At 47.5% G+C, this 23,065-nt stretch overlaps 1 protein-coding gene across 2 annotated transcripts in view; it reads left to right on the top strand.

Moving 5' to 3' along the window:
- The window catches only part of gli3 (GLI family zinc finger 3), a 94,028-nt gene that overhangs the window by 21,033 nt on the left and 49,930 nt on the right, over nucleotides 1–23,065 (top strand). The window contains exon 3 of one of the 2 annotated variants that reach the window (XM_056364075.1): nucleotides 14,718–14,966. In XM_056364075.1, the coding sequence (XP_056220050.1) occupies nucleotides 14,718–14,966 (249 nt within the window). The remainder of the gene's footprint in view (nucleotides 1–14,717; nucleotides 14,967–23,065) is intronic. The other variant, XM_056364076.1, reaches the window with a different exon arrangement.

Raw genomic sequence — 23,065 nt, forward strand, 5'->3', positions numbered from 1 at the left:
CACCTGTGATAACAGCTTGTGGACCCCTAATTGAAAATGGGTTTCAAAATGGATTTTCACTTTTCTTCCTTCCTCCTATCCCCCCCCAACCCTCCATACCCTCCCTTCCCTCATGACTAACCCCCCATCCACCCCCCCACCCCCCTCAACACCCAGCTCCATCCCTTGTTTCCTTGGCGTTCCCTTGTCGTTGGCAGAGGGAGGCAATATTGGAAAGACAGGGAGGGAGAAGGGAGGGAGGGAGGGAGAGAGAGGCTTGGGGGAAATGGAGCGTTGGGAGCGGATCATCCCTCAGCCCGTGTCACAGCTATGACAGCCGCGTGATCCGTCTTATTAATGAAATCATTGATCACTTGATGGGACTCATAATCAACTGCTTCTCCACTGTGTCCTGCCCAGTCTCCTCCTCCTCCCTCCTCATGTTGCCACCTCTGCTTTTTTTTTTTAATCCCTGTTTTACCCCCCCCCCAAAAAAAGAAAAAAAAACTGAACCACTTTGCCAATTTGATCCTTTCTGTGTAACTAAAGAAAAAAAAAAGATTAATAATTACATAAAACTAACATGAACACCTGACCACTGCCTTACAACGCCAACAGATGATTCAGCATCAGGAAATCTGACGGGGATCGGAAACTGTCAACAAAAGTGCAAGAAATACATCTGCTCATTTTCTTCTACAGGAAGCAGGCGGGTGGTTATTTTAAGAAGTGCACTAGTTGTTTGTGGATCACGACTGCTAAAAGGTGATCTCTGTCATCTGTATTTGTGCTGTATGTATTTCATGGGGACCAGAGGAGGAAGCAGGGGGGGGGGGGGCTCTGTGTTACCCCGCTCTGGGCTCTGCCTGTGGTGGCTAATGAGAGAGGACTGATGGAGGGATAAGGGACCTCATGGGAGCTCTGGCTGGCCCACGGGTCAAACAGCACAATGGAGGAGGCGTTATAGAGCCTGACACACAACCCCACACAGGAAAACTGGCTTTTAGTGTCAAAGGACCGCTGTATGGTCCATAAATAATACATACAAATACAAATACGTAACTTATTCCATAAACAGAATTACATTGAAGGAAATAATTTATACAATATGTTTTTTATGATAGCACATCATGAGGTTTTAGATGAGGTATAAAATATAAAAGCTACCTGTTAGATTAGGATTTGTTAAGTCACACTGAATCTGTGTGCACACACAGTGGATGTGCTTTGCTTTCACTGGTGAGCCATAGCCATTTCATGGACCTCTGCACTGAAGGCAATTTCCTGCAGCAGCAGGGGGACAGGCGTTTGGCAGAGCCACCTCACAGGGGCCTGAGGCGCAGGATTAGCTTAGCCTCGCTGCTAATCAGGGCGGAGGGGAACCTCAGCTGCTCAGCCCAGTCCAGCCCAGCCTGGCCTCTCTTGTCTGGCACACTTCCGCCTGCTCAGATCTGCCTGCTGGAGCTCCACTGCTCCTGCACTGCTGGAGGATGCATATAAGCTGCCTCCTCTAGACTTCTGCAAGCTGTGGAGATACCGCCCAAACATAACTATAGTGGAATTGCATCTTTCTTTTTTTTTTTTTGGTCAGTGCTCATCCTACTTGTTGGAGCAGCTTTAGACCTGAAAGAAAACTCCAAAATTATCCCTTGAAGAAAACTCTTGTTTATTATAACTTAGGTCTTATTTTTGAAGTTTACACCATTGTTTTGTAACCAGCTGTTGTGGTAACATCATACTTACCATAGCAATTGCTCAAATGTGGGAGCACATTGCTGCGATTAAGTCAGACAGGGCAGGAAACATGAGCAGCCAGATGATGGGATGGATTGTAAATAAGCAGTTTTTAAACCACTTCATTTGAAGCTGCAAAACCCAACTGTGGCTGAACCAGTGGTGGATGTTCAAGTAGTAACTTCTCTTTCAGATAAGTTTGGCAACCTGGGAGTTTGTTAAAAACTTTTTTGATTGTGTTCATTGCTTTTTTATCAATGTAGCCACATTCAGGTCTCAGCGATTATTTTGTTGATGGTCAACTATGAAAATAAGATTCAGAATTTCATAAGATTCAGTTTCGTGATATACACGGATATAGAGTGCAATCTCAATTCAATGACTCAGTCATAGATTATTAAATCTAATAAGTTGTGATAGTTCATGCTGACCATCACAAAGGCTCCTCAGAGGAACCTGAGGTCATTTTCACTGACATGCTGAGAGCCAGAAAGGCCTGGGGGTCAGAGGTCACCCGGGTCAGAGACAAGTCTCTGAACCAATGACCAGCCTCACAAAGACAAATCAGCCTGGCTTGTGTGAGAGGATCAGGGTTTACATCGACCAGCCCGGCCCAGCAGCGCCGCGACCACGCCGGATCTCGCTCCTCTCAGAGAGGGAGGGGCCCGAGGGGTGACCACGGGCCCCATAAACTCATAAGCCCATAAAGTGGAGAAACAGTAGTTGATTATTCTGCCACTCTGTCCATTTGTCGGTAGGCATCAGTGGACTCCCTCCTGCCAGGAGCAACAAAGCAGGAGTGTCCTGACCCTGCCAGGAGGATTTATTGTGGTGTGTTCTCCGCCGCGTCCTCTCTGTTTTGTTCGCTCACTCACGCCTCCTAACCACAGTTGGGTTCTTGTTGAATGGGATGAAGTAGCAAGTAGTGGCCTCACCACCAGGGTTGGAGTTTATATGAAAAAATGACTGTGCATGGAGGACAGGTGAACTGATCCGACACATAAGGATAGGGCAGCAAGGTTTTCAGTTTGATTTATCTTGTGTGCCTTTGGTTTTGGTTCTTTGTGTGCTAAAATGCCTAAAAAGGCACAAATAATGCATCAGTAGTTTGCATGTAAATGTTGTAAAAGACAAACTACCACAAGTGAATCAAGAAAACGTTTCATAGAAGCTACATGCAGAAAAAAACATGAAAAACTGTTATTTAACATGATAAATCAATATGTCATTTAAAAAAAAAAAGTTATCACATAGTAAAAATTGTTTTAAAAACATTTTTGGCTTTACAGTTTTAAAGGTACAGCATGTATTAGTTGATGTATATTAATATTAAATAAGTCTGGTGAACCAGTGTAACATAAAACCAGGTTGATGTCCAGTAAAGCAAAACATCCACATACATCCCAATGTGTCAGAGTTTCTGTTTTGAACTTGAAACTTATTTTTTGTCTGGAAGCGGCCTCTCTGTTCCAGGCCACTTCCAGCTCCGTGCTCAGAGCTCACTGGATTAAATCAAGACATGCTTTCAGGTTTGAGAGAGCAAAAGGCCCCATACCCCATAATCTCTCTTCCCTGACCTCCACACCTCCTGGGCCTTGACTCTCACCCTTCTCCCTGCTCCCCCTCCCCTCCTCCCCGCCCAGCTCTCTCCCTCGCAGTGCGAAAGAGGAGCCAGGATCAAAGGCCATAAACCATGGCAGTGATTTCTGGTGATTGATTAGAAGCAGAGGTTGAGAAGCAGCAGCTCTCTCCCCTCCGCTCTTCCCACCCTCTGGTGCTGCGCACGCATTCTCCCAGGGCTCTCGTAAATAGCTCAGGCTTTAAGTGTGAAAAGAGTAGCCACGATTGGCAGACAGAGCCCAGAAACACATCCGTGCCGAGGCGGCTTGGCCAGTTTTTCTGCCTCTTCCTCTTGGATGGCAGGGGGGTGTCAGTTGATAAGAACCATTTGTTGTCTTGCTTGGATCTGGGGAGGGACAGTGTAATCCCCTCGCCCTGGTCTGTTCGCAGAGCTGGAGGAAAAGAGCAGAGAAGAGGAGGAGGAATTGATTTTCAGAGAGAGGGCATGCGGAGAATTGAACTCAGATGTGTAGCAGAGACAGGGTTTGAAAGAAACATTCTACTTGCGGGGAAACAAATGTCTGTAGCTTACAGCAGAGGGGCCGTGCAATTTGAACTTGAGCAAGTCCTTCTAATGTTAATCAATTGCATATCTGTCTTTCACCATTCTCTCCCCCGCCTCCTCCTCCTCCCCTTGTCCTGAGCACAACTCAACCCAGAGGCCTCTTGACAAGCAAGTGCTCCTGTAAAGGCATTTTAATAGAGCATGGCCGTTCAGTGGCACTGAGATTAATGCTCCAACCGAATCTCCCACATGCGTGCTATTGCACGGAGACACAAATACACATGCACCTCTCTCCTTGTCTTTCCTACCCTGCCTGATCTCACCTGGAGCTGTGAGTCTAATGATGTTCGGAGTGTGGGCCTCGCAGCGACAGCTCCAGTCCCGGGGAGATGTGTCTCATGTCAGACTTTGCGCCAGACAGACTCCAATAAGGAAAGAGGGGGGAGGTGGCGGTGGTGTGGGGTGGGGTGGATGTTCTTCAATGCAGCTGGAGCGAAGCCAAAACTAAAAAGTGCAATTCTCTGAAGGTTTTGTTTTCCCTCTGTGGTATTTACAAAGTGATTGAGCGCATTTTTGAGTGTCATGAAGTATCTCATTACTCTCTTAAAAGCTTTTTATCCATCCACATGCTGTAAGATATGCACACACGCATTGCGCACTGTAGATACTCAGTCATGCATGCATGCAGACACATAATCTCTCATTTTCTCTCACTTTCCTTGACGACTGTACACACACACACATCGGTGCAGCTGGAGGATGGGGCCGTCGTTATTAACTGTTTGGCGACCTCATGACTTCATCTTCGGTGCTGTCAGAGGCGGCCCACATTATGTCTCCGCTCGGCTCAATGGGCTCTTTGTTCTGGCTTGGCTCCGGAGCAGCTCAGCGTGGGGCTGCGTGAGTCCAACAGTCCCACTGTGGGAGGGAGAAGGAAGGATGGAGGGAGGTGGTGGATGGAGAGAGGGGAGTGAGTGAGTGAGTGAGTGAGTGTGCGGGAAAGGGATGAGGGGAGATGCAGGGAGCTTGAGGAGATTTGGGAAAGACATGGGAACTGGGAGAAGGCCTTGGAGAGTGAGGGATGAGAGCGGGAAACCAGAAGTGAGTTGCAAGAGATTAGCAGGGAGAAAGTGGGAATGAGATGCAGGAGGTGGGAATGAAGGATGGAGAGGGAGACGGGTGCTACATGCTACAGGTGAATCCTAAAGCAGCCTAGAGCGGCAAAGTCTTTTACTATGATAATTTTAAACACTGCTTTGCCTCCATCCCACCGACTCATTCCAATATGAACACCAGATTGTAAAGGCAACATGTCAGCTGAGCTGCAGCTGCCAGCCTTGTGTGGAATGTGGGATTAATGGCAAAGTAATGCAGAGATTAGAGAAGGAGGCAAAGAGAGGAGGCGGGAGAGGAGGATTCATCCACTGGCGGGAGTGACAGGAGAGGTCATACATGAGGGGAGCTCATTACCGAGAGCGGACAGCAGCGGGAGGGGAGAGCATCAGAAGGAGTACGAGTGGATGGAAGGACAGGGAGTGTTGAAGCAAGAAGATATGATGAGGAAAACTGAGAGGTGAAAAGATCAAGGTGGAAAAAAAAATGTGGACGGCTCCTTTTTATACGCGTCAGACAGAGGAATGTGTCCCACTAACGGAACATTAAAGGAGCAGCTTTCACTTTTGTATATTTTTATCACCGATATCTGCACTTGATAAGTCAAACTCACACTACGCACACTGTGTGCGCCTGACATATTTTCCCCATTGTAGATTTGCATTAAAAGCTGAATGCTATTCCTAATGTTCCTCAACATAGAAAAATTCGATAAATGGTTGTTTGATTGATTATAAATATTACAACGTTGCTACCGATGCTACTGTACCAACCCTGTCTTCTGGAAATTGCATTTACATACAACAGCAGATACATTTTGAAGGAACTGTACTTGGCGACCAGATCATATCGTCTGAGGAAATGTTTTTAATTAATATACAGGGTGCTTCATTCATTCATTCATTCATTCAAAAACAGTTCTCTCTGAGTCTCAACGTTATCCAGTCAGTGATGACGTTGCACGTATGTAGCAGAATATGAACATCATTTTAGGGTTGACCCATGAAGCTCTGTTGTTGAAAACAGCAACGAAACACGGCTCCGCTAACGCTATGCTAATTGCATTAAAAAATGTACTAATTCGACCTGTTGAATGTCGGAACACGATTCTACAACATCTCTAAACTCCAGCTTCCGATTCATTAGCGGAGCAAGAAACAGAATTATAAGCTCAGTCCTCGACGCCTCTGATAACTCCTCCCCCTGTTACGCACCGCGGCGTGCACTTCTGTGAAAGGACTCTGCGACATGTCAAGCTGACGCACGCCGGCTGATCTAACCTGTGACGTACAGTACGATTGCTCCAGCTGCTAGTCCAGTGTAGCCCTTTCACTCTGTATTGTGCTTTTCTTTGCATTACTGAGGCATTTATCTAATCACATAGAAGGTCTGGTGCCTTTTCCTCTCCCTTACTCACCTCCAACCTCCAGCCCCTCCCCAGCAGACAGTGATTAAGTCTGTTTGGCCAACACGGCAGATCCTCTAATCTGCAGAGCTTTCCCTGGCTGCTGCAGACACTGTAATGAAGGGGTCCAGGTCTCACCTGTATTTAAAGGGGGAGAGGGGCGAATTACACCCTGTTTTTTTTTTTTTAAAGCAGGCGTTCCCATTCATATCCCACGTTCACGGCTGGCGAGGGTCAGGTCTGAGATTCTGCACCAACCGTCAGCTGTAATGACGAGAGGATGTTTGAAGGCAAATGATGATTGATAGGTTTATAAAGGATTCTTTGTGAGGTGAACTGGGACCTTTGTCGAAAAGAAAACGTGGAAAATGAACTCATGCTATTTTAAATAATTAAGGTGTCAAGCTGTAAAGGCAAAAAAGTTGATTCAATTAGGTTTTCTCACCAGGTGACTTAATGCGTGAGCAGAACGGCCCCTCATTGCAGGAGCCGAGTGAAGGAGTCAGTTGAGTTGTGTTATTTTTATGGCGTTTGGCTTGTAGTTTGGAATTCTGATTGTCATGCTCTCTGGTAAAAAGACCTTATGTCCAAATGTGACGGGTTAGAAACAGTAAGCATTACCAGCTGCGGCATCAAAGGCCCGGGCGTGCTGTTCATTTAACCCAGATCCGTCACACTTACGCGCAGCCCCTGATTCAACCTGTAATGTAGACATTCAGCAGAAGGCATTAGACTGAGACTAATGTAGAGTTATGGATGCAAATTAACGCCCAGCACCTCTCTACGTGTGATAGGTTACAGGCCGTATTCGAATATATCTGGCAGTGGTGCCGTCGGATATTAATACAGATTTACGATGAATAACATCATTAATGTAGCTTACCACTCTGTGCCAACCTCGCCTCCGTCCACGTTATGTCGGCATGTGACACATTGCAAAAATGGCGTCCAGGGCAGATACATCTGAAAATGGCAGGTGAAAAGCGACAGTGTAAGCCAGATCGGGGGCTGTGTGGTAGTAAAGTTAGTAAACCCACTCTGTGATCGCTCGTTTTATCTTAGTATTGATGTTTATTATGTCAGACAAATTTCTGGTTATATATTAGGGGTTTGGATTATTTGGAGATGACTTGTTCAGCTTTAATGACCAGATTCAAATCCCTGTTTTAGGCTACTTCAGCTGTCTGACGACAAAACCGAAATGCACGTAATGATATGTCATTAAGATATGTAAATATGTAAAACATTCGTCAGGTGATCACGGCCAGCAGGAAGGGACAGAGCAGAGGTTTAACCACCAGACTGTGGGCTATAATAGGATGAAGAGTTTTACCCATTTACCTGCAGTTGAGGTATTTTAGTGTGGAAGGTGACCTTTTAAAAAAAAGAAAAAGAAAAGAAAAAAGACCTGGAAATGTTACTGTTTCACTCATGTTTACTGAGCTGCATGGCAGGTGTGAGGACAGATCGGCTGCAACAGAGCGAGCAGTGAATTAGACGGACAGATCCGAACATCCACAGGCCCTAATCACCACAGGAGAGAGAGAGAGAGAGAGAGAGAGAGAGAGTCAGTCCACTCTGGACTTAGACGTTCACCAGTCATTGATAAAGTGCTTAGCAGCAGGAAAATTAATGAATCCGGCCTGACTGGGAGAGGGGGGTTTTGGGGTTGAAGGGGAGGGAGAGGAAGAAGAGGAGGAGGAGGAGGGCTGTTGGGGGTGTGCGGGGTGGGGTGGGGTGGGTTGGGGGGTAATCCTGTTCCAGCTAAATGGCTGATCCCTCTCATTCCTTAGATATCAAATGTCAAAAGTTAAATTAGCCTGCTAGCCTCAGATAGGAGTTAACATGCTTTTAAACGGGGCAGGATGGAGGGGGGTGGGGGGTGGCGGCGATTCATGCCCCCTCTGGGATGGCGGGCAGGTGCCTTTGAAGTGTCTAATTATCCGGCTCCGAGTAAGTGCTGGCTAACTATCTTAATGGGGGCCTCTGTGCCATAATGCAGTGTACACTTATGCGCTTGAACACATGTACCAGACCGTGTGAATGTGCGTTTTTACGTGAACAAAAACGCACAACATCACGCCGTGTTTACACACGAGCACTCGAGGAAAAAAATGTAAGTTTGAACTATTAACAGTTAAGTGAAGGTTATGATACCGTCCATTTCTATAAGGTGGGAAACATTTACAGTGGCGTTTTGGATCATGTTTGACGTGCTTGAAATGACTTGTATTATTTTTTTCTATTTTATCCCAACTGTTGGCTGTGTGTTTCTTTGCTTTGGCTGGATATCCACTTCTCTTGGCGAGCTGCTCCTAATCTGAGTGCCACAGACTTGGTCCGGATCACTCTGGTGTCAGAAGTGGGATTCCAATGCTGAGGCCCAGTGGAAAGCTGGCCCACTCCGGTCTGGTGGGCAGCGTGCCCAGATTCACCCTAAAAGACCCACTATCCCAAATGGACATAATTCTGCCCTAGTCTGCCCCCGACACACAATCACTTTATATTGTTACGGAGGACGGTATAAATAACTAACAGGTTGCGGCTGATCATAGTTGGCTTGTGACTGTCTGAAGCAACGCTAATACAGTCTATAAGCCAATCAGAGCACTAAATGGCTGAAACTTGAAGCCTTGATCAAATGCATCTCTTAGTGTTTGATTCCTTAAAGAATGCAGGCCAAGGTAACCTTTGAGTGAAAATCCTTAACGGCTGTAACTATCCGCGGTCAAAAACGCATCAGTGTGCATTTTACAGGCAGGGCTTTCAGCTCTCTCACTGCAATGCTCATTGCTCCCTCACAATGTGGCCCTGATGAAACGGTAGTGGGGTTTCGGGCTGCTCTATGGTGGGCCTGTGCCCCTAATGGGTGAATAAGGGGTAGCTATAGGGCAGGCAGAGGCTTGGCACGACACAACCCCGCTGTGAGGCTGATTTGAGGTGAGCGCAATGAAAGAAGGAAGGAGCGACGCAGGCTTTGATTTGCCCCTCCCCAGCCCCGGGGCCTGGAGGCTGGAGCTGCGAGATGCCGAGCTCTGGGTGCGTCCCAGCAGACCCCCGGCGGCAGAGAGAACAGGCTGGGACCGCGGGGCCCACGGTGCTGGGGGTTGGGGCCTGGGCTGCCGAGAGCCAAATTGAGACGTGGGAGTCGTCGTATTTGCCTGGATGAATATTGAAGAGGGCGTTTGCGGGCGCTGTGTGGGAAATCAGCAGCCGACAATAGACTGCTAACCAGGAGAGGGAACATCCTGACCTGCCCGTGCCTCTCTCTGCAATTCGTCCAAACATCAGTCACATGCTTATGGTTAAATAATGTACCACCATGGATTCAGTCTGCAGAGACTGAATCAAACATGAGCGGAGAGTAAGAGGGAATGAACTCCACAGCTCTGACAGATATTTTGACTAGGGATTGCTAACTATCCTGCCCACACGTATCAGGGTAATGACCTGATTCTGCCTTCTGACATTTAGGAGACTTGTTTGTCAGGGAGTTTTTCTCGAATGTCACCCTTTTTAGGCGGATACAGGAAGCTCCATTATGACTCGGTAACCTTCAGATAATGCCGAACTGAACTCTGCTGTGGGGAAGGCACCGAGCTCCTTGCGGCACGCCAAGAAGTTGATCAGAAAAATACCTCACACAATTGCGGTAATCCCCTGCGCTCTTGTTGTGTTTGGTGGAGTTTGAGCGGCCTCGCTCTCCCTTGTCTTTCAGTCTGCGCTAATCGTGAATGATTCCCTCTGTCTATAGCGCCAATGCCAGGGCCGGTGAATCAGGTACATAAGCCTAAGCCGCTTGGAGAGGTGCTCTTATTAAACTCTAGCCAGCTGCTGGAATTTTTCTTCCCCCTCTCATTGTTAATTGGGGAGTCTTGAGTCTTTCCCGGGAGTTGATTTGCAAGAGAAAGAAAAAAAAAAAAAAAAAAAAGGAGCAAGAGATTATTGCACAGGAGGAGAGGAGCTTTGAAGAAGTGTTTTGTGATTTCACTGTGTATCCTCCACTCCTCTCCTCCTCGTTCGCTCGCCGTGTGCTTCCCCAGCCAAAATCTGTTTGTGCCACTGACAACAGTGCTTTGAGAAGTTCGAAGGTGGAACACAGCATATGTCTGGCTTTTGGCTCAGAGGTACAACAACACCTCCTCTGATGTTTGGGCTTTTAGGAAAGGCAGTAACGGGGGGGGGTTGGGGGGAGAAGAGTTGCAATGTGCAGTGGCCCTTTGTGCACCCGTGAAACATACATGTCCCAGCTTTAGAGAGCCGCTGTCTGAATGAGTTCAGGCTGGAGGGCAAATCAGATGCTTGAGAGTCAAGGACAGATTGGCATGTGGAGGAACAGCAATCATTGTTCTTAACCTCTGCCTCCTAGAAAAATACCTTTTAAACACAACAAGCCAAGGGTTTTGTCTCACTTTTTGATTCTTTGAATTACCCATGCACCCTTAACTGTGCCCCCCCCCCTTGTCCCACAGCCAAACTCCTTAAGAGGAACTGGCCTCGCTCCATATCTCATTATCTCTTTTTAAAATTTCATTTTGTCATTGCATCCACGCTCTCTTTTTATACCGCCATATTAAAGGCCACGCATAGGGTTTTCTCTGAAGGTATTCGAACCAGAGTTTTACAATAGAGACCCCAGACAAGGGGAAAAAAGGGAGAAACCTGGGCTTTAGGATTTAATGAGTGGCTTGCTGGGGGTGAAAGAGGGAGAGAGAGCAAGTGAGGGGGAGCAAGAGAGAGTGCATTTGTAGAGGGTAAGAGAGAGAGAGAGAGGAGAAAGAGTAGTAAGGGGAGGGAAGAATGCAGGAATGGAGCACCAGGTACCATTATAGTGAAAGAGAAAGCTCCTGAAATACTAGAGCTGGGGCGTGTGCTCTGATCAGGACGGCAGTGAGCACAATTACCTTCTTTTCAAATCCTTCAGTGACACTGCAGGAGGAAGGAGGACTTTGAAACTTGAAAGGCAGGAGCTCGCTTTCAACCTCAAACGCGAGCAGGAAAGGGCTCTGAAATTTGTTCAGTGCTCCCCATCCACCATTAGCTTGTTTCTTCCTCTCGCCTCCAGGCATTTAAGCGCTTTTTGAAAAGATGTTAAGAAATTCAATCACCATAGAGAGAGAGCAGGATGGTTCTTTTTTCTGTTTTTTTTTTTTTTTTTTTTTTTTTTGAGAGGCATGCTTTCCTCTGGTCCACAGAGGACTGGCCTGCTGCTTTTGTGTTGGGCTGAATAGACCTGCAAACTGGTAGAGGACTGGATGCGGCAACCATGGGAAAAGGGGAAATAAAAGAGGAATGAAAAATGAGGGAGGGAAAAAGGGAAAGGGTCTGTTGGGCGGATGGTCAGAGTTAGAGAAGTGTTGCAGGGTTGAACTTTTCAAAGTTGCATGTGTTTACCTGCGTCTGCTCTGTCTTCATTAGTCCGCTCTTTGACAGATACTTGACATGTTAGAAGGATACAAAAACCTTCCACCACTGGTGCGCGCAGCACAGAAGAAGAAACCTTACTTGAGACCTCTGGTTCTCTTCCACCAGTCCGAGGAGTCAATTGATCCTTGTGCTGCTGAGTGTTTGTTTAACCATTTAAGGTGCTATGAACTGAAGTAATGAAGCCCCTTAAGGTGGTATATGGTAGAATGATGAACCCCCCCCACCCCCCGTGAGCTCGCCATGGTGACTGGAGGGGGATGGTGCGACTGTGACACTGCTGTGATTGAACTGTTATTCGCTTGACCTCCCTTGGAGGAGAGAGATGTATCTGAATAGCAGTGGGGGGGACACCGGAGAAGGAGAAAAAAGAGAGGAGGAACAAGAAAAAATAGGGGGAGTAGAGTGAAAAAGACAAAATAAAATAGTGAAAAATTAGTAATGCATTGTATATTTCAGAACATAAGCAGCTGAATCTCTGTAGTAGTTTTTCCCAAGTTTGGCAGAAGATGTTTTAAGCCAGTTTTCGTGCCCATTGGCCTCCTAACTACTACACTATCTAAAGCCCTAGTGATGAAGTATTTCTAAAACATCAAATATCAGTATGAAAGTAAGAAAAAGAGCTCATAAATATGTAGACAGTTTTTACTTTCCCAGATGTAATGCTAGATTTTCTGGATGTGAGCGAGCTGAGAGTACACAGTGGAAGCCTGCGCTACACACAGCTACATGCTCTGCCCTTAGCAGTGCTTGCTCCCAGCATAGTTTACAGTCCCGACTTCTTTCAATCCATGTCAAGAGATGAACCCAATTCTGAAATCCCTTTATGTTAATATTGCGCTTTGCAAGAGCAGACCTATTAATCCAGCTTTAACCGTATAAGTGCCATTATTCCCTTAATAAGATCACTGGCTGTGCAGTATAGGATTAAATACTTATATCATAACTGACACTGTCATTTCCTGCGGATGAGAGCGGCTTGCGTCTTCTGGCTGTCAGTTCCGCGTTAAGAATCCTTGAATCTGCTGCCAGTACTGCGCTGAGGCACGGCTGGCCCGAATGCAGGTAATGGATGTGGGAGAGTGAGGGGAATAAAAGCGGGACCCGTGGGTTGCTCCTCCTGCTCTCTCTTCGCGTCTCTCAATCTCATTCTCTCTTTCTGCTTCTCTCTCTTAACCTCCCCCTTTCCGATCGCTTCTCTTCTGTGAAGTGCTACAGCATTATACCGGCCCTCTTCAGTGCTCAAGGTGGTGCTCTTTAATCTGGCCCTCTCCTCTGTTCTTAATTGGCAGTTGGATGCTGTTGGGTTGCAGCGCATAGTGGGGGGGGCCCTGTACCGCTAGGTTGCTAATGCTACAGTACCTCCACGACATCTCGCCAGGTTCTCAGTGAGCGACATCAATGCGAGAGAAAGATCTGATCTGACCAACACCCTCAGTGGCGAAATCATAATTGCACGTAATCAGGGCTGAACATGGAGGCCGTTCACAGCAGCAGATAATGAAGGAATAGTGACGAGAGCAGACGGAGAGCAAATGATCTCACTGAGATACAAAGTACAAAGCATTTACACCTCATAACATGCCAAACATCCAGCCCTCATCAGTGTGTGCTGACACGTGCGCCCAGTCTCGGGTTAAAGAAGTTCTTAAATCAGGAGCTCAGATACCTAGAATCAAGTTTCACTCGTTGATGTAGAACTAGAGCATCTAGAATGCAGAGGCTGCAATATAATAGAAGTCCAACGCAAAACAATGACTGATTGACCCGGTGAAGCCTGCGTTGCCCTGGAAAAGAAGGCTGCATTTGAAGGAGCCTGGGATGTTCCACAGAAATGTACTAATACCATTAATCTGAACACAATATAACACACACAGTCAACAAAAATATCCCAAGTGAGTTGTTCAGGCCTCAATGATCAAACAGACTAGACCTTACTGTGTATTAAAGATTAAATCGACTTTAGTGTTTAGCTAAAATTCAATTCTCTCAAATCCGTTTTGCTGAAATTTGAAAATAAAATCCTAGAAATGTCATTCAGAGTTTCTGAGGTAGTCTATAGTATCGTACTAGAGAAAAGACTAATTCCAGGTCAGGAGGCCAACTGACCCTTATACATGCCAGTTCAGAGGTCAGGCCAAAGGTCAGGGGCTCATGTCTTTCTGGTGGAGCTCAGCCCTTGAACTCAACTCCACATTTATCCCCTTTACCCAGCATGCCAGGAAGCTTTCTCCAGAGACCCCACTCCTCCTAATTTTGCCCTCAGACTGAGAGAGAAAGATTTAGTTTGAGAACAGAGAGTGAAGGAGGGGTGGGGCTGATACAACCCATGACGCTGGTTAATGGGCAGTTTGGAATGCAGGCGGAAAGCCTGTGTTGCCTCCTCCATGAGAATCCGTTTCTTTATAAAAAGAACAGACAGAGCTGAATTTAAGAACAGACTTTTGGGAAATGCGGCGGCCTCAACTGTGCGAAATGAAGAGGTTGGGATTTTTCTTTTTTTTCCTTCCCTTTCTTTTTTTCTTTTTTTTTTTTTTTTTTGCTCATGCACCGTCTGCCTCTGAACTCCCACATTTTGGCGCTGCAGAAGGCAAACACTGGCAGATTTACACCGATGATGCACAGCAGGTTTCAGGTGTACAAAGCTGATCCCCTGCTCCTCCCTTCACCCGCTCCCTCTACATGAACAGACTTCCTCTCCATGTATATGGGTGTTCAGAACATGTGTGTTTTCAGCTGTGTGTGTGTGTGTGTGTGTGTGTGTGTGTGAGAGAGAGAGAGAGAGAAAGAGTGTGTGTGTATCTATATGAAACATAATCAGGAAGGGAGAGAGGTTCTCACACTTGCTCCCGACTTTTATTTTGACATCTGCTCATAACAAATCTGCAAAGGTCTAACATCATCCTCTCCTCCTCTCTTTCTGTCTGTCTATCCCAGCAGAGGACGAGAGTTCAGGGACGCCTTACCACCGCGAGAGGCGCAATGCTATCAGCTCCCAGGCCCCGGCGCCCGGCGCCCCCGACAGGAACATAAGCGAGGAGCCCTCCACCTCCACGGAGGAACGGCCCTCGCTTCTCAAGAAGGAGCTGCACGGTTCCCTACCCCACCTGGCCGACCACGCCCTGCCCTACCGAGGCACTCTGTTCGCGATGGACCCCCGCAACGGCTACCTAGATTCACACTATCGTAAGTCCACTCGCCAGGAAACAATCGGTGTTATCTATTTGTGAAGTAGATTTTATAAAGTTAAGAAGCTGTACCGCTCAAGGACACGATTGTAGCACCGCACAACACTGAGGCCAAGTTTGTCTCTTTACTGTAGGTGAGAGGAAGGGCTGCCAGATGCTTGATGGAGTCTGACAGATTAGCCTCCCTCTCGCTCTTGCCTCTATACACACACACACACACACACACACACGCATTTGTGAACACATGCACGCACACTTGTCTTGTTTTGTGCCTGGGAAGTTAGTATGGGGAACGGCCAGCGTAGCTTCTTAATTCCCTCATTAGGGGCCTGTCTGAGCACAGTACTCCACTTTCTCTCATCAACACACACTTCAAAGCCCCAAAGCAGTGCCGAGTCAAACCTCACCACTCCCTACTCTGCCCCCCCCTTCTCTCTCTCTCTCTCTCTCTCGCTCTCTCTCTCTCTCTGGGACTCTGAGACTTTGTGAGAGAAAGGCAGAGAGAGAGAGACTAATGGAGATGAAGCTTGAGAGATTGAGGTGAAGGGAGAGCTTGAGTGAGATACTGATAATTTGAAAAAAAGAAAAAAGGTGAGATAGACAGTAGTGGTTAGACGAGAGTGTATGTGGAAAGAGGGAACAGGAGATAGATGATTGGGGAGTAAGAGGCTGATTAGGAGGTTAATTCAGCGGCCACTGTAGCCCGGACTTAGGCTGGATTTGATGTGATAGCTTGTTTAGTTTGGTTAAATTGGCTCTGAATTGGGGGAGACAGAGTGGGACAGAGTGATTTTAATCCAGTGGCAGTAATGAAAAGTCCAGCGGACCCCGACCGTATACTGTAACTCTATTTATTCAGCCACTTCATTAGCTACTTCTCCCCATGTGCTTGGGTGCCTGGGAGTCACCAAGGTGCCTCTTTAAGGGAAAGGTTACTTAAAACCAGGCAGTGGTGCTGTGGACAGGGCCCTCGAGGGCAGAACATTACTGCCCATTACATCCTGACCTAACTCAGCAACACTGCCACTTCTCATTTTATGTGTGTGTGTGTGTGTGTGTGTGTGTGTGTGTGTGTGTGTGTGGGTATGTGTAAAGGAGCTCCATTGGTTCCACACCACTGAAGCCTTTGGGGGTAGTGGGAATGGGTGGGTGGGGTGGGGGGGGGGGTCACTGCGAGGCTCGGGGTCATGTGGAAAAGTCACGGTCTGAAACGGAGAGTTCAAAAGCAGCGGGAGAAGTCAAAAGGGCTGTGGAGCTTTGAGGGGCTTTCTTTGTGCATTGGGGACTCAAGAGGCTGGAAGGCTGCAATCATACGAAGCAGAGGAGAGGAGAGCACGGCGATGCTCGCTGGGAAGCTGTAGGCATGATGCACATAGATTTTTATTCTCCTTTTAAACTCCTTCTACACTTTAATAGAAACGTCTGTAGTGGTGGTGCTGGAACAGTTAGCAGCTAACTAATCGACAGCTATTTAATAACTAGTCTTTTATTTTGTAGACAAAATGATTGATTGTTCATGTGAAAAAAATGTTTTCAGAATAATGGATAATGAAAATTATTATCAGTTGAAGCCTTAGTGTGAGTAGGTGTGTTACAATTACACAAAAAAACTAAAGCCCTGATTGGTTGCCAGTGCTATAAAGGGAAATTAACCAATAGAGACAAAAATAACAACGAATTTTGACTCAAAAAACACCAAGTCTGAATGGCTCCTAGTGTTTTTCATTGATTTTTCTCTGTCAATTCTCTGATCCGGACTCTGCTCTGGAAGACTTGTGATCTGAGATGAGAGCATTGCTGTGTAAAACACCTCCTCCTGGCCCCAGGTGTTGAGGACATGGGGAGTCCCTAAAGGCGGCGGTCCCATTCTGTCTGATTGAACCCAGTACCAGAGCTCAATCCCCATGAGCTCCAGCGGTCTGAGGGTCAGCAGAACGAAAGGGCTCCCCTAAAACCTTCGCCCCCTCCCTCAGCTGCTTTGAACCAGAAGCCTGAGCGTCTGTCGCCACTCCTACGCCACAAGGTGTAAAAAGCCAGTGGCTCCTGTTCTGGTTTCTGGTTCCATACACATGTGAGCAAACACACGCTCGCACACACAGTCCTCAGTCCACCAGCGGCAGTCCCTCTCTATGAGGGCTTTGTCACCTCCTAAATTCATCCCAGGTGTGTGCATGTGTGAGTGTGTGTGTTTGTGATGGAGAGGGGGCCCTAAGCCATTGTGCTGTGCTTGCACAGCGCGCCACGCCACGCAGCAGACAGCCAGGTAAATCCGATTACTCTTAGCGCTGGTGTGTGTCAGTGCTTAATGTGCCTAAATGCGATGGCACCTGCAGCCTCCCCACACCTGGCCGCTGGGTCGTTGTAATGGTGGCGAAGCTCTGGGAGGCGTGGGAGGCGAACAACGAGAAGAGAGCAAAGGGGGGGATTTTCGGGGTCTGTGCTCTGGGTAAATCTCTGCTATTCACCCAGACTTGTGATCTCCCACTCCTCTTGCGTCCGTGGCCTAAGACTGTGTTTACTCTGGTTTTTACACCCACTTCAGCGCAGAAAAGAGGAGGCACTGAGGAAACATTGCCCCCATTGTTACCATTAGCTAATCGTGGTGATGCCTGAGTCTTAGCCGCTTTTCTTGGGCAAACACTGGATAAGAGTCCATATCCTTCTTACCACAACACTAATACATGGAGCTTTGCTGTGGGATAAGAAGAAAGGATTGAGATGAGGATTAATGAGGCAGAAGTCTTTTTTAAGATCTTAATTGTGTTGAAATGTGAATGGGATGCGCCGCGCCGACATCTGTTTACATTATGCGCCGATTAGCCGGTCAGTGGTCCTGCAAGCAACAGTGAGCCCACTTGCTGGCGAAGACTCTCTGCTTCCTCAGAGGGGATCCTCTTCTTTAAAGTGTCTCTTTCTTAAACACTTGCCCTTCTTTGCCAGACTAAACACATCCACGGAGGGACTTAAAGCACATCCTTTTCAGTGGCTTTCTTGCAAATGTTAAAACTGCCCGCGAATGGAAAGGAAAAGTAAATTTGCCAAGCTTTAGAGACAATGCTCAAGTATTTTGGCGCTAAAGTGACATTAAGTTTTGTGGCCCTGTAACAATGATACATTTGGTCATTGATAGGAGTAGGAGTGTGTCTCCAGGCTGTGATGGCTGCCTATCAGTCCAATAGTCTTTGGGTTAGCTCTTTAAAAAATCAAGCCCAGATCTGGCTGCCAGGGCATAATCCCCACACTAAAGCCTTGCTGTCCTTGACTGATCTCAGAAACCAAGCTTGCTAAGCTGGAGGCAGTGGAGGTATGGATCTCTTGGCTGAAGGATTCTTTCACATGCATCACGGTAACCCTGCTCCCTGAGCCTGCCCAAAGGTGACTGCTACCTGGATCACACTGGGCCCTGTGTTCTGGGAAAGCTAGCATGAACGCTGAGCCGTGGCATAAAACCCGTCCCGGGGTTTTATGGTGTGGTGGGGGTGGTGGGTGTCCAGTCGTACGGGTTAAACTCTAAACTGCTGTGGTGAGCTGATCTCAGGTCTACTGGGCCGTAGCACGCCGGCCGCTGCCCCGGCGTCAGTCTGTCTGCCTCAATATCAAAATGCAGCTGACCACTGAACTGAATGAGCTAGCTGTCACCAAACTGAACGTGATCTGCACAACAATGGCCCTCGACTCTCTACAGTTAATTACAGTGCTTGGTCATTCAGTTCATATGGACCTTTCCAGATGTCTTGAAAGAGTAAGGGCAGCAAAGAGAGCAAGAGAGAGCACTTATAACGTGTGTGTTTAGGGGGAGGGGGGGGGGAGCTGCAAACAGTGCTCCTCTGAAATTGCACTGAAAGAACAAACTTTCTGGCCTCTTGTTGGTTTTAAACGTGACACGCACTGGCTAGGATACAGATTCAAACACCCCCCACCCCAGAAGAACTGGGGAGTGCAGAGGAGAGCCTGTGGTGAGAAGACACGTGCCTGTTTCATGGGAAAGTGTTTGTCTTTGTGATTGTTTCAATATTGGCTTTTTGAGCGCGGTGGCACGGTGTAGTCCCCCAGCGGAGCGCCGGCGCAGAGAAGCCTGGGGCACACTGCAGGCAATGGAGAGGGATCCCTTCCATCCACCTCCTTTCATCAAGAAAGAACAACATGGGCCTGTGCTCTGCTGTGGCCCCTTGGTCCAGCGCACCAGGGATAATCAGATGATCCCCTTTTATACAGCTTATTAGAGGCATCTCATGCTGTAAGATAGGCCATATTCTCACATGCATGTTGCCCCCCTTTTTGCAGCGCTGGATGATTTAAGGGGGTTAAGCTAATGTTTTGAAGTGCTACGAGAATGCACTTTCATACCATCTTGAGGTCGCGCGGTGCTCTTAACCCGCAAAGCTGATGCGTGTGAGCATTGAACATTGCAGAATAATGGCAGTGCTTATTAACAATGACAAGATTAAATGTGAATGGGCTCAGAAGAATTAAGAAGAATTTCCAGAGAACTTAAGATGTTCAAAGAAGAATACTCAGCATTTTCTTGGTATCATTGGAGCAACATCTGTCAGTGTGTTTTACTGCTTTTCGAAGGAGATTGGTTAATCAGTCAAGTCACAGATGCAGAGCAGGAACAATGGCACTTTTGCTGTCGTCGTGGAGGCTTAAAGTGAAGATTTTTGCACTGCGTTTTGTCCATCTGGAAGGAGAATCGGCTGCAGCAAACACCACTGGTGACAATAACATCAAACACAGTACTATAAAAACAAGAAGACTAAATGCTCCTGGGGGCTTCTCCTCGGCTAGCTGGTTAAAGCCACAATATATTAAGCTTTTTCTCTCCTCCTTAAGTTACCCTGTAGTCTCCAGTAGGATAATCACCTCTGTGTGCTCCGGGAGACTCCGAGTTATTTCATGCCTTTCTACGTTTGTTTCCAGTCTCTCCAAATCTCATCGCTCCTTTTTTTATATTTGCATTCCTCTCACATAGTGGCGAAGATAAGCGCTTGTATCCCTTCAGCCAACAGCCCGTATCTTGCTCTCGTCACTGGAGGGTCGCAAGTATATATTGTTCTACACGAAGAGGAGGCTGATGAACACAGTGTAATTAAAATGTTTGTAGCAGCCTGGTGAAATGTAAGATATCGCTGGAGAAGGGAGAGGAAGGGAGTCAGGGCTGAGTCTGAGGGTATAAGTGAGACAGAGGGGTAAGAAAAAGAGAGGAGAGCCAGAGAGAGTGGAGAAGAAGGAGGAGGGGGGTGTAACAAAGCAGAAAATGAAGAGAGACATAAAAGAATGGGAGCTCAAGGAGGTCAGGCCCATCACAGGCTTTAGTGTTGCCTTCAAAGATGCCTGGGACAGGTGGCAGCTCCAGACAATCTCGCACCACAGAGCAGCATCCTCTCAGGAGGAGATAAGGGATTCCTCCATCCAGGCACCCTCCTCTCCCTCCTCCTCCCACTTCTCCTTCACTCACACTCTCCACCTCCCTGATGCCCACCCCACCTCCCCCTCCCCTCCTTCCCGTCTCGGGGTTCTCCCAGACAGGCTGCTTTGATGTGGCTCAGTGTGAGCGGGCAGCTGTAGGCCACGGGGCTGCAGCAGCGCTGCTGGGCCACTGGGCTGGCGGACCGTTGGGAGCCGACTCGAGCGCAGCTCAATCAGTGGTGCTCTCCGGTGCCCGGCACTTTCAGGTCTCATTAAAGCGCTCCGGCAGGGTTAATCCTCTTTAAGGTTTACATGGGCCCCAGTTTGTCTCTCTGCCCAGGCTGAGGGAACCCCTGGGCGCCACCTGTGTGACAAAGACTCAAATCACTGTGACACAAGTTCCCTCCGTTTGTTGCCTCACTCGTTTACTCTCCTTGTATGCTCTCCTCTCTCTCCCCTCTTCCTCCATGGCCCTCACTTTCCTTCCCATGTGCATTGTGCCCCTTCTTTCCTCCCCTTCCCTTGATAGTACCTAGGCCTGGTTGTAAGTCTTTTAGGATTATTTGGGTGGATTCTGTTGACAGGGGTGCAGTAAATGGATTACAACTTTGTCCTTGTTTTGGGATGCTGCGAGGAGGGAAAGGGGAGAGATCAAGAGGATGCGCTTTGAATAATGAGAGCGGCGAAGAGAAAGAGATGGGCCGAGAGCGGGATTAATTGCAAGAATTAGGAGGACGATGCAAGAGTGAGAGAGAGGGTGAAAGAGAGGGTAAGGTGACAGCAATGCAGAGAGCACAGAGAGTGGAAAAGAGAGAGAATCAGCGGATTCCAGATGTTGCTGCTCTTATAAGACCTAATTGGTCCAGAGGCGTCGACCCCTGTCTGGCCCTGCAGAGCCCAGCAGCCATTTGTCTGATTGCTGTGACACTGGGCTTTGTCTTTGCTCTGTGACACACAGTTTCCTCCATTAGCCCAAATAATGGCCACGTACCTCCAGAGGCCTGCGCAGACTTTGTTTAATGTCTGTGTAGGTTCGGTGGAAAACAGAGGAGTAGATTTACAACACATGGGAAAATACCGCTTCATTGTAAACTACATTAAAGGAGTATATCGGTGGTTTTGAATATTTAAGATGCTTGTATGAGCATTGTCCAAAGGATGCAATACGTTTCTAGATTGATTCCCCACCTTCTATGCAGCCACTGGTTGCCACTTAATTTTAACACCATATGAAAATCAGCTTGCTTGAGATTGAGCATTATGTTGCCAATTATGAGCTCAACCCTTTTTGTAAAAGATTTTCCAAACATTGAGACTCCGAGGTCGGTTTTCAAACAAAGCTACTGTTTTTGCAATGTCACTTTTTCACACTGCTCCAGGTTTGGCTGCAACGTCCAGTCGTTCATTGACGAGTTGCTTTTCTGCACTTCACCTTCAAATCTTGCATGTGCCCTTGAATGCAGCACTTTAAACAGGCCCCTTGTTTTAACCACAATTACCAAGCTGTAATACATAATTTTGCCCAAAAAATAAATGAAATAAAGGTGACAAAGTGCTCACAGTGATGGATTACCTTTCTGCATCAAGATTAAAGCCTCTGCAGGTTGAGATTCAGAGCACACAGAACTGACCTGGCACCAGTGGCTACCAGGAAATGTAATACTGTAAACAAAATGACATTAAAATGACTTGAGTTTTGCTCAGTGGCCTCCCAGCATGGTTCAAAATTGAGAAGTTGTCCAGGTTCCCAGAGCAGTGTCCAGCCTGTGTGTTATTATAATGCGGATGTATTAGCCTCACAGTCACTATCACACAGCCAGAAGCAGCTTTACAGAGGCCCAGGGAGGAGCCGTGACACGGGGCTATAAGGTACTGATACAGCTACAGTAATCATGAACACTGCCACCGATATGACCTTGGCTCATATATACATATATACTGTATAGTTTATCATACATTTTTCTATGATACGGGCATTTGAAGGAGGTTTTTAAAAACAGATTGTGGACACAGCGCATCTTTTCGTTTCCTCACTGACCCCAATTCCTAAATAAAGATCTCAGAAAAAGATCAAACCCTAAAGCGGCTTTGTATTTGAGTAGAATAAATCACACAGGGGGAGTCGAAGCAAAATAAGTGTAGCAAAGTCCTGGTGAGTTAACCTGAGGTTTAAATCAACTCCCTTCTCTGAGAGGTATCACTGTTTGGAGAGAAGGAGATAGACAGATGTGAGAGAGAGAGAGATGCAGTGTTTCGGTTACTAAACTGCTGTGTAAATCTCTCCTCAGCTGGGTGGGGGAGAGGAGGCCGGAGGGTGGGGTAGGGTAGAGAGGGCGCTGAAGTGAGTGGAGAGGGCCAATGCATAACGCTTTGTTCTGCTCCCCAGCTTATCCCAATCTGGAGAAATTCACCAAATGTAGGAGATAGATTGGCGCTCCGCAGAGGCCCGCGTGAAATAACCCTCACTGCCTGATCCACACTGGGATACAGGGAGGAAGGGGGGAGGCAGGGGAAGGGAAGAAAAGCGGGGGGGGGGGGGGGGGGGCCGTGTGCGTGCTCAGCTCCGCTCTAGCAAGGCAAGGGTTCTTCTGCCGGTGTGCAGTTTGTTAAGAATGAAATGTCTCGCGAAATCCTGGCGTTCCATCGAGATATTTGCGTGACTTGTGGAGACGGGAGAGGTAGAAGCGG

The sequence above is a fragment of the Seriola aureovittata genome, chromosome 20 (genome assembly GCF_021018895.1).
Source record: "Seriola aureovittata isolate HTS-2021-v1 ecotype China chromosome 20, ASM2101889v1, whole genome shotgun sequence".
Classification (NCBI taxonomy): Eukaryota; Metazoa; Chordata; class Actinopteri; order Carangiformes; family Carangidae; genus Seriola; species Seriola aureovittata.